Consider the following 14,011-nt stretch of genomic DNA (forward strand, 5'->3'; position numbering starts at 1 on the left):
CGGGTATACTAGGGCAGGCACGAGAAATGTCTCCTTCTGTTGATTTTCTGTTAAGGTTAATGTAATCAAATACGAAAGAAATAAAAGGGTCATATTTGGTCATTTTATGCAACTCAAGCTGTGTTGAGACAAAAGAGATACAGATATACTTTAAATAATATTTTCCACTCCTACAGAGGGCCTTGGGTCAACCTCACCCACATCGGTGACCCGGAGGTTTCGTAGTAACAATAAAATAATAATGACTGGCTGAGTATCTTCTTGGACCCAGTGCTTAAAGGGCCTACCTAATAGCTGGTTATCTCTGGTTTTTAGTTTCTAACTTAGGGATTTCCTTTTCTGTCAATCTACAGCCAGTTGGTAAAAAAGTACCAGGTCAAAATTTAAGTAATAGGTGCGGACATTCCCCTCTTACTGTAATTACGAGGAATCCAAACTATTACTAATCTTGTAGTCTGTATAAAGTACAATCTAGAAATTAAAGAACGGATTAAGTAAGGGCTTGGGTTTTAGCTATCGATTAAAGAACAATGAAGACGACACGGCCCAGATGAGGGAAGAGGAGGTGACGGGGAGGGGGCACACTCACTCGGGATAGGCGGGGTCCAGGATACGGAGCAGCAGCTGGATGAGAAGGCCGTAAAAATTCAGACATCTTCTCAGAAAGCTCTCGTCAAGTAAACCAGCGTCAGCACAGGCCTTGCACCGTACCAGTTTCTGTGGAAGGAGGCATGCCCCCGCCCACACATTAGTTGGGAGCGAGTTGCCCGCAGCGTTGACCGGCCAGGGAACGGGCCAAGAGATGGGAAGTCGAAGTTCTAAGGCTTCGTGAGCTCCATCTCTAACTAGCTAGATAGTAAGCTGGTCATGTGTCAGGAGCTTTCTTTGTTCTGAGAAAAACAAAAGGTACGCCATGCAAACCACTGAGCCCGAAGCTGGGGCTCAAGAAGGTAGTTATTACTGTCATGTTTAAATAGCTTGACTGGGGGACAAGGTTGCCGGGGGAGGCTTTGGCGTCAGAGACGGTTCGTGGAAAGAAGCCGGTCAAATCTGCATCTGGGGGCGCCTGGGTGGCGCAGTCGGTTAAGCGTCCGACTTCAGCCAGGTCACGATCTCGCGGTCCGTGAGTTCGAGCCCCGCGTCGGGCTCTGGGCTGATGGCTCAGAGCCTGGAGCCTGTTTCCGATTCTGTGTCTCCCTCTCTCTCTGCCCCTCCCCCGTTCATGCTCTGTCTCTCTCTGTCCCAAAAATAAATAAACGTTGAAAAAAAAAATTAAAAAAAAAAAAAAAAAATCTGCATCTGAATTCCAGGTCACCACTAATGAGCTGTCCCTGGGCAAAATGCTTGTCCACGGAGGGTCCCACACCTGCCTGGGAGGACGACTGCGAGAAGGAAATGCACACACGCACGCGCACTGGCACATCGGTTTAAACAGTTTCCGGACTCCTAACAACATGTCTGTGGCATGAGCGCAGGGGTCTAGAGACGCCAGTTAAGGGCCCCTGGTCTATCCTGCATCTCGACTACGTCTATTGGCAAATGAAACAAATCTATCTTAACTTGCACCAGAAATCAAAGTTACCATGTCCACACATCCTCCTCCTAATCAACAGAAAGCAGAACCAGCTGGTACTCAGTTTTACAATGTGAACAAGAGCGTGAGAAAAATGCGTAAGTCCGCTGTCTACGCTCCCTCGTACAGCCTCCGCCCGGCCTCCACCAGCAGAAATCTTCCTGTCTACAGTCAGGGTCTGTGCCGTGGATCGTCTTCGGTGGCAAATGGAGAATGAGGGACAAGGGAAGGGGGCCTTCCCACTACCACAAACCCGCTTGGTGAAACATCGTGAAGGCGTGTGGCCGGGCGCACTGGCGCCTGTGTGTTTTGGGTCGCGGGGCTGGGAGGCAGCAGAGGGAAGGACCCTGCAGACGGGTGAGAGAGGCCGGGGACGTGACACTGAGGGTAATAAAACCAGGAAGGATTCGAGTTGTCGCTGGCATGAGCGTGTGCAGATTCTGTGCTGAGATTTCAATATCGTATTAGACACGGGCGAGGTACCAGCAAGTGGGAAAGTGTAGCGTTCTCTCTTCAGGGAACAGAATCATGAAGGGAAAGGGGACGCTGAAGGGCTCACTCAAGGCACACTTGCGGGTGGGAGGATTATCGTTACGAGGCTGATCTACAATTGCTCCAATTAACTGTACAAACCTTAAGCTGGGTCTTGCAGCGCTTCAGCATTTCGCGGTGTCTAGTGGCCAGCGGGGAGTCTTTCCATTGGCTTTCGTTATTTTTCAAATCTTCCACGGTTCTAAAACCAAAGACTAACAGTCAAATGCAAGAAGACACAGGGTCCATCTTATCTGTTCATTTTGACCATTTTGTTGACTCTCAGATTCACATTTCCCCCCTCACTTTAGCATCTTTAAAATCAGAGTTCTCTTATCATGAACTGGCAGAAATTTTCTTTCTTACTGGTTCTTCAAATAACAAGGTCTTAAAATTGATGGTACTTTGGAGTTGATGAAATACAGTAAGAAACACATTGTCCCCTTATTTTCCAGAGAGGGAAAAAAGAAGTCCTTCGTGGAAATTCAAGGTTACTTCGTCTGGTCAATTTACCAAAACGAAAGGCGAGTTCAGTCATGGCAGTTCCTTTTCTTCTTTTGCAATCGTTCCCTCTGCTGGGAACGCTCCTAAGATAATCTCTGTGGCTTGTTCCTTCACTTCCTTGAGGTGCCTGCCCAAAGATCGCCTGCCAGTCACACTACAGGCTGCACGTTTTAAAGACTGGCCCACGTAATGCGATTTCGACCCCCCTCCATCAAGACATAGAAAACTAGAGGGTTATAAGTTTTTTTGAAACTACACTTTCCCAGACCGCCTCGCTGCCAGCAACTCTGCCCATGACCTAGCTTCCATCAAGAGGTGAGCCCTCATCGAAGGCAGAAGCGGATACTGGGGAGTGGCAGCCACGCGGGTTTTCTGGATGCACAGTGGTGGTGGAGTTTTGCCTGAGCCGGGACAGAGGCCCTACTATCAGGGTGAACCCTGAAGCAGCTTCCTGCCAGGTTAGGATCAAGAGAGAACTCCTGGTACATACATACCTGGCTCTCAAAAAAATGGCGATGATTTGATAGCACACTGAAAGTGCCGTGTGGCACCTGTCTATGCTGCAGATGGCAGGACGAGAGGACACTGAAAGATGCTTAGAAGCACTATGGGAGGGCAGACAGGCCTGACAGCCTGCCTCTAGGGAGCCACACTGGACAGGCACATGGAACAATGAGGAAAAGTGCGAGGCAGCCTTGTCCAGCTTCTAACTGGGTGGTCATGACGATGTGTGGTTGACATATTTGTTCCTTTTTAAGCAAACTGCTACAGATTTCAATGCACTTGGAATTACTATTTCCCTTCCACATTCTTGGGACATCGTTATTCTATCTACCACAATAGTGACACAATATGGGAGTGTGTGTGCAATGGATCCTGGAGATGCTTGACCAGCAAGAGTGAAGCATGTTAACATCTTTCTATGTAGAACTAAGTTCATCAACACGTTACACTTACCAGAGATCCTGGATTCAAGATTGTCCTGAGTAGCTGGGATGGGTTTTAAATGTGTGCCCAGCTAATTGACTCAAAGTTGGAATTGACAGCGACCTACGCTGAGTGAAGTGGAGCCATCTGACATCCCCTGTCATAATTCGGAGGAAGGAATCTAACGCTTAAGAAGCTGAGAATACTGGGGGCCCTGGGTGGCTCAGTCACTTAAGCGTCCAACCTGGGCTCAGGTCATGATCTCGCAGTTCGTGAGTTCGAGCCCCGCGTCGGGCTCTGTGCTGACAGCTCAGAGCCTGGAGCCTGCTTCGGATTCTGTGTCTCCCTCTCTCTCTGCACCCCCCCCCCCCACATTCTGTGTATCTCTTCCTCTCTCAAAAATAAATAAAAAACATTAACAAAAAAAAGCTGAGAATATTGGGGCACCTGGATGGCTCAGTCAGTTGAGTGTCCAACTCTTGGTTTCAGCTCAGGTCATCATCGCACGGTTTGTGAGTTCAAGCCGGGCATCGGGCTCCGTGCTGATGGCTCAGAGCCTGCTTAGGATCCTCTCTCTCTCTCTGCCCCTCCCCTGCTCTCTCTCTCTCTCAAAATAAATAAATACACTTTAAAAAAAAAGAAGCTGAGACCATTAATATAGATTAATATAAATATACCATGTGTGACCAGCTCAGACAACCCCTCTTCCCAATACATGCCCTCTCGCCCTGCCATCCCCTAGAGGACATCTCTCCTATCACAGCACTGGAAAGTACACAGGTGAGGGGAACACTGACATCTCTGACCATCCACTGGGAGTTGGAGTGAAAGCGGTAGCTGGTACCGTTGAAATGGATCATCCAAAATCAGTGGAAGAGATGGGATCCCAGGATTCCAAGATGAAGAAGCAAATTCACAATCACAGTTTGAAATGCATATATGCCTCTCAGTAACTGACAGTATAAGCTGATAAAATCAGCAAATATGAGAAAATGTGAATGATAGATGAACAAACCTGACCTATTGAGACAAATGTGAAGCTGTGCAATATGCAACACGGAAAGCACATTCTTTCCACATCTATATGGAACGTTTACTTGTGAATGTGAGTCCAGAAAGCAAATTCCACAAAAAGTTCAAAGGACACAAATCAGAACATATCCTTTTGACCATAATGAAATTTGGCTAGAGATAAAGAGACAAATCCACCGAGAATCCAGAATTTGAACAATACATATTTTCAATAACCCACAGTCCAAAATGAAACAGTAACAATTAGAAAATATTTTGAACTGAACAGGAAAATGTGCCATGCCAAACATGAGGGATGCAGCCAAAACCATGCTTTGGGGAAACGAGACACCTTGAATGCACATAAGAAAGGGCTGAAAATGAATGATTTCAGTACCAACCTCAAGGGGCAATAAAAATATCAACAAGAAAGCAAATTAAACTGAAAGAGAGTAGAAGGAAATAATGAAGGTGCTGCAGACATTAAAATGATAGAAAGTAAATATTATGAGCAACTTTAGGCCCATAGATTTTGAAAATTTAGATGTTACAGAAATTTAACACAAGATGAAATAAAAACCTAAATAGTCCTGTATCTATCAACTGAATACAGCACATAATTAAAAACTTTCCCACAAAGAAAACTCTAATCCCAGACAGCTTCATCAATGAATGTTCCCAAACTTTCAAGAAAGAAATAACAGAACCGTTGTACAATAAACTCTTCCAAGGATATAAAAAGAGAGAGTATTTCCCAACTCATTCTATATGGCAAGCATAACACTTATACCAAAATCTGAGAAAGACTTAACAAGAAATTACAGGTCAATCTTTCTTTCGAACACAACCTCAAAAATCCCGAACAGAACTTTGGCAAAATGAATATGAGACATAAAAGCAGTATCAATGAGATATAAAAGCTGAGTTTACTCTAGGAAGGGAAGTCTGGTTTAATATCAGAAACCCAGTTGATGTAATTCAACTACATTAACGGAATACAGGAGGGAAAAAAATCTGATCTCTTCAACAACTATGGAAGAAGCATTTAATAAAACTCAACTTCTGTTAGGAATAGCAACTATTAAAATACTAAAAATAATGCGAAATTTTCTTAATCTGGTAATGAGGATATACAAAGAAGGTTGTCTCTATTCAAGATTGTACTAGAAATTGTAGCCAGTGTTACAAAAAGAGAAAAGGTGTAAGAAAGAAAACTGTCATCATTTACAAACGACACGAATATACATGTAGAAGGAAAATCTTCAGAGTAATCATCTATAGAGTAATCATCAGCATTAACAAGAGATTAGCAAGACAGATAGATAGATAGAGATACACAGTTGCAGATATAGACATGACATACTTTTTCTCACAGCCAGACGTGTACATAGGTCTTGGACCAAATGAAGCGGCCACACTGTTATCATTCCAGAGGACCCATTCAAAAATATTTTTGCTTCCTGTTCCTGTGATTTGTTTAGTTGGAGATGTTGGTACACAGGGAGAAATGCTTAGATTAAGAATCTCAACAAGGTCGCCTGGGTGGCTCAGTTGGTTAAGCACCCCAACTTCGGCTCAGGTCACGATCTCGCGGCTTGTGAGTTCGAGCCCCGCGTCGGGCTCTGTGCTGACAGCTCAGAGCCTGGAGCCTGCTTTGGATTCTGTGTCTCCCTTTCTCTGCCCCTTCCCCAGCTCGCTCTCTCTCTCTCTCTCTCTCTCTCAAAAATAAATAAACATTAAAAAAAAAAAGAAATTCAACAACGGTGCTGATGAATGTGAAATTGAGGCTACCATCTGGTCATTCTGAATTCTTTATGCCACAAGACAACATGTGAAAAAGAGAATTACATGTAGGCAGGAGTAAATGATCTGGTTTATCAAGGGAACTAGACTTACTGCTTCAGAGTCCAAGGAGGAAGGAATATGTCTGGAATCCGGGAGATCCTTCAAAGTACCTCCCGGTCAACACCATGACCAATGGAAAGAGTTAATGGACGTCTAGTGACCACGCACCAAGGGTTGAGAACTCTCAGAAGCCAAAGTTTGGGTCACTTCACCACATAAAGAGCTCTGGCTGACCACGGAGTGTGGACATGGAAGCAGAGGCAGGTGGTGTACTGTAACGTACATACTCCCCACACTCAAATCTACTGGTCACCTGGGGCGCCTGGGTGGCTCAGTCGGTCAAGCGGCCGACTTCGGCTCAGGTCATGATCTCACAGTTCGTGGGTTCGAGCCCCGTGTCGGGCTCTGTGCTGACAGCTCAGAGCCTGGAGCCTGCTTCGGATTCTGTGTCTCCCTCTCTCTCTGCACTTCCCCCACTCATGCTCTGCCTCTCTCTCCTTCAAAAATAAATAAACATTAAAAAAAATTAAAAAAAAAAAATCTACTGGTCACAATGGAACTGCTTGCTCTGCGAGAGCAGTGGTAACTCAGGCGATCCCAGGACATGGATTCAGGCACATACCTATTGAGCTCCCGGATGGCCCGGAGTCTGCGGATGTAGCGACGGCAACTTGGCAGAATAGAGAGGTGGTGGGCGTGCAGGGTAAGAAAAAAGCATTCCGTAGGGAATTTCGGCTCAGAAAATGGAGGCTGATCTCCATCTAGGAAAAATAACATAACTCCCTAAATAAAATCTACTACAAGACTAAATCAGAGAAAAAGCACAGTTAAGACAAAATTACACTTGAATTGTCAAGAAGTTTAAGGATGCTTTTTAAAAAGTATAGACCAGTTATAAGAGGAACAGAATGCCTGCGAGCTCTGTCCAATGAGTAGGGATTCTGCCCCCCTGCTTGAATGTTTACATAGATGTACCTCGACAATCTTCTGTTCTGTGTCTTCCTGATGTATTTTATAGAACCATTTCTATTATTCAACACGGATCACACAACATCACCTTAAATCTCAAAATGCTATTAGACTATGTTAATAAGCTACAGATTCCACAGCCATTTCCCCACTGCGGGTACCTTTGTCATTTCTCATTTTTTCTCTAGTATAAATAGTACCTGGAAGATCTACGTACAAAAACTTACGACCTCACCCCACCCCCAGCATTGGGAGCATATTCTAAAATGTAGCATTACTGACAATGACAGTGTTATAATTTTTGATATAAATCAGAATTCACTAAAGAAACTGATTAAATGCCGTCTATTTCTTCACAAAGTTCCATTCCATCTTATCACTTTGTTTTTGGATAATTTACAGATACACAACCATAACCTGAATTTCTTTCAATTTGTATCTAATTCCTGGAAGTACGTATATCTTTTCCAAAAAGTGTATTTTATTCCTTAGGTTATATACTGCTTACATTTTTTTTTCCCAAACTAAAAGAAAACTGTCTGTTGGTAGCATTTAGCTTGGGCCTTCTACATTTCTAACAATTTTACATTTTGTAAGGCATGATTTTATCAAACAACAACACATATTTTGACCCGTTTTTAAATTTTACATATTCATTTAGTCTCACTCCAGAAAAAGTATATTTACATATTAAGATGCTGTTTATATACATATTGTCTCTGATGATTTGCTTCATTTCTTAAACCATTATAAATTTGTTTTCTTCATGACTGGGTCAAATCCTGTTTGTTTTTTTCCATGTTTTATTTTATATATTTATAATATATATATTAATATTAGTTACATTAATAATTAATATTAATATATAAATATTATTATATATATATATTTTAATGTTTAACCCTTTGATTCTTCTGGAACTTACTAGTCCATGATATGAGTCCAAGCCTATACCAGTAGCTACTTGTTCAAATCACACTACTCAAATTCTAACTTTATAGGGTGATTGGGTGGCTCGGTTAAGTGTTGGACTTCAGCTCAGGTCACTGAACTCATGGTTCGTGGGTTCAAGCCCCGCGTCGGGCTCTGTGTTGACAGCTCAGAGCCTGGAGCCTGCTTCGGATTCTGTGTCTCCCTCTCTCTCTGCCCCGCCCCCACTCACTCCCTGTCTCTCGCTCTCCAAGATAAATATTAAAAAAATGTTGTTAATAATTAAAAAATACTAATGTTATTGTTCATCATATACTTTTTTTTTTTTTAAGGTTTATTTATTCTTGTGAGAGAGAGACAGAACATGAGTGAGGGAGGGACAGAGAGAGGGAGACACAGAATCCAAAGCAGGCTCCAAGCTGTCAGCACAGAGCCTATGCGGGGCTTAAACTCACGAACCGTGAGAACGTGACCTGAGAGGAAGTCGGACCTTTAACCAACTGAGCCACCCAGGTGCCCCTGCTTAATTCTTATTGTAGCTTAAATGTTTTTCTGGAAGGGCACCTGGGTGGCTCAGTCGGTTAAACGTCTGATTTCGGCTTGGGTCATGATTTCATGGTTCGTGAGTTCTAGCCCTGCAACGGGCTCTGTACTGACAGTGCAGAGCCTGCTTGGGGTTCTCTCTCTCCCTCTCGCTCTCTCTCAAAATTAAATAAATAAATAAACTTAAAAAACAATGTTCTTCTGGAACATGTACACACACCTGATCATGATGCTGCCGGGTAAGCATAGAATCTCTCTCCTATTCCATGAACGATTTTATACTATGTGAAAAAATAAATGCCAAAGGGTTTTGACATCTGTCATTGACATGTTTTCTAACAAAGAAATAAGATCAACAATCGTAGCACCTTGAAGATATTCCTATTTTAATACCATCAATTCGTCAAGATCTATGAATATTTCATGAGAACTTTAATTGGTATATGCAAACTCCATATAATAATTAGGTCTCCACTATCATTTTTATTGTATTACTTCTTTTTTGTTTTACTGTGAGTACATTTCCTTCCAGTTGCTCTGTGTTTCTATTCGGGTAAATCAAGAACTTTTTTACTGCATTAATTTTTACTGTGTATCTCTGACTCATAAATTCATCTTCTGGAGAAAAAAATAACAATTTGTGAGGAATCACTAGCATCCAAATAAAATAAGTTAAAAACAATTTTTCAGGGGCACCTGGGTGGCTCAGTTGGTTAAGTGACTGACTTCCGCTCAGGTCATGATCTCTTGCTTTGTGAGTTCAAGCCCCGCATTGGGCTCTGTGCTGACAGCTCAGAGCCTGGAGCCTGCTTTGGATTCTGGTCTCCCTCTCTCTTTGCCCCTCTCCTGCTTGTTCTCTCTCTCTCAAAAATAAATAAACATCAAAAAAAAATTTTTTTAAACAGAAAACAATTTTTCAAATAAAAGAGTGGCGCTTTAACGGTCTAATAATGAACGCGTGCGTCACTCACAAAGTTCAGCCAGCCAGTCGTTCACATCCTCCATAGTCGCGTTCACTCTCGTCTCGTCATTAGGAAGAGTAATCCGACACCTTGGGTGGAATATATACGTGGGATCCACCGTCTCTAACTTGATCTTTGTACTTAGCTGCTGCAGCACCCAAAGGAAATTCAGCATGAATCCATCTGTAGATACCAATCTATCATCTGTCTGTGAAATACAAAAAAAAAGGGGGGAGGGATTTAAAACAATGATTTAGATGGAAATTTGGGCACAACTTTATAAGGAGACCAGACATTCACCCCAAAGTCGAAGAGAGGACAAGTATCGTCACCACTGTCATTCTATTAGCAGGTGCTCTTTGGACTATTGATCATATGTGAAGCATTTTATACATCCTCTCACTGAATCTTCAGAACAGCCCTTGGAAGTCAGTGCCACTGTCATTCCCATTTTACAGAGGGGGAAACTAAGGCTCAGAGAAGTTAAGTGACTTGCCCAAGATCCTCAAAATTAATTAAGTAGAAGCACAATATATGTTGCTTCCTTTCTCTTCTTTATTTCCCCCCCAAGAGCATCAAATCCCTAGTTTTGCTCACTACCATTTGGCTAATCGGTTCTCTGGTCAACATCATTAGCCAAGTCCTGTATCAGTAATAGAATAATTGTAATAATGGTAGTTAACATCCATTGAGTGTCCACGGTGCACCAGGCACTGTTCTAACAGCTTTACAGATACTAAATCCACAGTTAGGTACTATTATTCCTCCCACTTAGCACGTAGGAAACTGAAGCACAGAGAAATAACTATCTAAGGTCCCACCATCAGGTTAGTAAATGGTGGGGCTACGGCAGGAAGCCCAGGCAGTCTCACGCAGTTCTCTAAACCGGTTTCTTCTTCTGAGTAGGAAGGTCACACTTTCGTTCATTACTTGTAAATAATATAGGAAGGATGCCCTTCTAACTTTTCTACCTTTGCAAAGTCGTCCAAGCCACCAGTCTCCTCACCAGATCTGGTACGCTTATAACCTTGTAACTGGTTGCCTCGGGTCTGCTTCTGTCCCTCCTCCCACAGCACATTTGGTGGCTTCCTTGCCGCAAAAGCCTCCAGTGTTTCCCCATTCCGGTTCTTACCACGTCAGCCCTGGTCTGAGGGAGCCTCTGCCCATCCCGCTAGCCCATGACCCGCCATTCTCTTTCCTGTACACCCTCAGTCACTGACGTCTGCACGTGTAGCTTGTTCCGAAGCTAGTTCATTCCCACCTTTGGTGCTTCACCCGTGTCTAGAAAACTCTTTTTCCAGCCTTGTAATGGCTGACTTTCACACGAGCCAGGTCTCTGATCACACAGCACCTCCTTAGAAGGGTCTTCCCCACTACCTGATCAAAAATCACTCCCATACCTTCCTCCTGGTACGTCCAGTTACTCTCAATCCTCGACCTTGCTTTACTTGCTTCACAGATTCTAGGACGGCCTGAGATAATATGTTTATGTGTCTACCATTTAGCTTGGAGAACGTAAGCTCCACAGAGGCAGGAAGCTCTTCTATCTTGCTCGACACTGCGTCTCCATTGGCCAGAACAGTGCCTGGTGTTGTTTCCGAGTAAACACAAGTTAGGTGAATGAATTACACCAAGAAGTAAAAGTCCTTCGGAGTCCTACCTGCATCTGCGCTTTCTTCATATTGGCATTGACCACAGCTGCCATGTACCCGAGAGCCGCCTCGCGGGTTTCACCATTTAACAAAATACTATGCAGAATCTTGAAGAGCTCTTGCTGAAGTTATTTTTTTAAAGGAAGAAAAAAATTAAAATTTTACTTTAATGAATTGTTCCTTTTGACCTCGAGAACAGCTAGGCTTCTTCCGCCTTTCTCTCCTCTACTCTTTCCACTCACGTTAGGAGAAGCTGACTACAAGAGGAACAGAAATGCCCAAATTCAACTGTGTCAAGACGATTCGCGTGGAAGTGGATTACGGAGTGGGGGGAAGGAGTTACAGTTGTAATAAAATGGCCTTCGCCGTTTCCTTGAGGGATAGGATCAAAATTACCTTAATGATGCTATCGTTAGCCTAGAATTTTGCTGCTAAAGTTTCAGAACTGAAGACACGTTAATCTATATTTGGGACACACACTATACTTGGGTCATCAAGGAGTATATGCAAACTAACAGCGCTCGCTCAGTCTCGTATTTTAAAGGCCTGAGGACAAGCTGCAGAGACGGCATGGCCACTAACCTCAGAACCAGTACCCCGTGATGCCACATAGTATTGCGACAGTTCTCATTCAGGGCACAGGTTACTGACATGCAACTTCTCTTTCACTCATCCTTTGAATGCAATTTTCAAACACCTACCCTTCCCAGCTCCAAGTAGTGCTGCAGTGATTGGCTAACCACGCGAGTGTTTTCCAGGGTAATGGCAGGCCCTGAGAAATATTTCTCAACCACCTTAGCCTGGAAAGAGAAGGAAACAATTCAACCCATACACAGCATACATTCAGGCAGGGATCTCAACAGAAGAGCAGCCGAGTGCAAATGGCTACCGTACTTACATCATCTTCTGCAAAGACTGAGAAACTGAAGAAAGCCCCCAAGTAAGAGAGTCTCTGCAGCTCCCGCCCAGAGCCAGGGCTCAAGGATTTAGGCAACCACAACGGCAAAGAAGCAACCTACGTTTAAAAAAAAAAAGGAAGAAGCGAATCAAGCTGCTAAGTCGGCAAGTGAGGGGAAAACGTAAGGAACAGAGTTCTCCCCAGCCAACCTGTTCAGTGGGCTCTCAGCCACCAGTACGACGGCTGACAGCTAACACACAAAAACCCAAAGCTCACAAAGTGCTAGGAACCCCGTTGGTATTTTCTCGTCTCCAATGGAGGAGGAGAAGCCTCCAACCCCTCTGCGTTTTTACAAGATAGTCTCTGAACTTTTATGTTTCAAGAAGCTCTTCGACAGAGTACAGACGAGCTACTCTTCCACTCTCAAAGGCCAGGTCAAGTTTTCCATAGGACTTGCTTGCCTAGTTGCACCATACTTCTACAGAAACCACAAAAGAAGATAAATGACACGATCCCAGGCAGTAACGAGCAGGGTTAACTGACTGAACCGCTGCGAGCCGCCCCGGACGTGCTACCTACATCTCCTCTAAATGTCCTCTCAGCGATGTCTTTCAGATAATGTTACTCAAGGGAGATCTTCTGAGTTAGACATCCCCCGAATATATGAAAGTCCGTTAGGAAGGCACTCACCAAATTGCACACAGGGTGTGTCTTCCCAAACTTGGTTTCACAGAGCTCGCCTAAAGCCTAGAAATAAGATCAGAAAGGGTCGCTTAAGCGTATTTCACCTTAAACTGACTGCCACGTGTACTATCAAGGCACAGCTTTAATGCTGCTATAAATTTCTATGCATTCCTTCCAAAACACTAACAGCTTCACTGCTTTTCTGATGAACCAGTTAATTCCCGCTCAATGTAAAAACTTCAGATAAAACAGAAATATAAAATGAAGCTAAGAATCATTCATAAACTTTACCCTCTATCGATATCTTAGTTAATAGCTTGCCAGAGATACTTCTGTGCATACACACACGGAGATAAATGTGTATATTTTTATAAAAAAATGATGTTTTCACTTAACATCTCTCCATGTCAAAAAAGACATGCTTCGTAAACTTTAGATGACTACTCTTTCCAGTGCTAATTGGCACTACCACTAATTACAATCTAATAAGCAACCAAATTCAGAACATATTTAAAACTATTACATGGAAAAAAATAAAATAAAAGTATTACATGGTTTCAAGACCTCTGATGTTTTTGAGAACTCCAACACTTTCCTTTGGAGCTCCAATCATTCTCACATTAGGGAAGCAGAAAAAATTGTTTTTAGGGGCATGAACACAGTTTAACATGGCCATAGTATTCCAGTCAAATGCTACTTTAACAGTGAGCTTAATCTTCTGTGATTTGAAGAGAGCTACACAGGTTGCTAAACCAGTCAATGGAAGCTTCTGAGTCGACGCACTTAGGCGCTGATGTGCCTCGAGGTGCCACTGAGGCTCAGAGAGCTACCGCAAAGGAAAAGCTCTCAGTGCCTAGCGCAGGGGTTCCCACATGGTGCTGCACAAGAGGATCACCTGGGAAGCTGGAAAAGCCCAATGCCAGGCCCCACCCTCACCACACCCATGATGGGGGGAATCACGGCTAGGAGCCGGGTGGCGGTA

At 43.5% G+C, this 14,011-nt stretch overlaps 1 protein-coding gene across 4 annotated transcripts in view; it reads right to left on the bottom strand.

The window, feature by feature from the left end:
- Positions 1 to 14,011, bottom strand: part of UBE4B (ubiquitination factor E4B) — a 121,779-nt gene that overhangs the window by 26,050 nt on the left and 81,718 nt on the right. For all 4 annotated transcript variants that reach the window (XM_047083110.1, XM_047083107.1, XM_047083108.1 and 1 more), the window contains 8 exons: positions 13,036 to 13,092; positions 12,346 to 12,462; positions 12,149 to 12,247; positions 11,456 to 11,569; positions 9,805 to 10,003; positions 7,014 to 7,152; positions 2,207 to 2,306; positions 590 to 717 (listed from right to left, as the gene is read on the bottom strand). In XM_047083110.1, coding sequence (XP_046939066.1) covers positions 590 to 717; positions 2,207 to 2,306; positions 7,014 to 7,152; positions 9,805 to 10,003; positions 11,456 to 11,569; positions 12,149 to 12,247; positions 12,346 to 12,462; positions 13,036 to 13,092 — 953 coding nt within the window. The remainder of the gene's footprint in view (positions 1 to 589; positions 718 to 2,206; positions 2,307 to 7,013; positions 7,153 to 9,804; positions 10,004 to 11,455; positions 11,570 to 12,148; positions 12,248 to 12,345; positions 12,463 to 13,035; positions 13,093 to 14,011) is intronic.

The sequence above is a fragment of the Lynx rufus genome, unplaced genomic scaffold (genome assembly GCF_022079265.1).
Source record: "Lynx rufus isolate CCGP_SWC_20201006 ecotype Redwood Valley unplaced genomic scaffold, mLynRuf1.p SCAF_2, whole genome shotgun sequence".
NCBI lineage: Eukaryota > Metazoa > Chordata > Mammalia > Carnivora > Felidae > Lynx > Lynx rufus.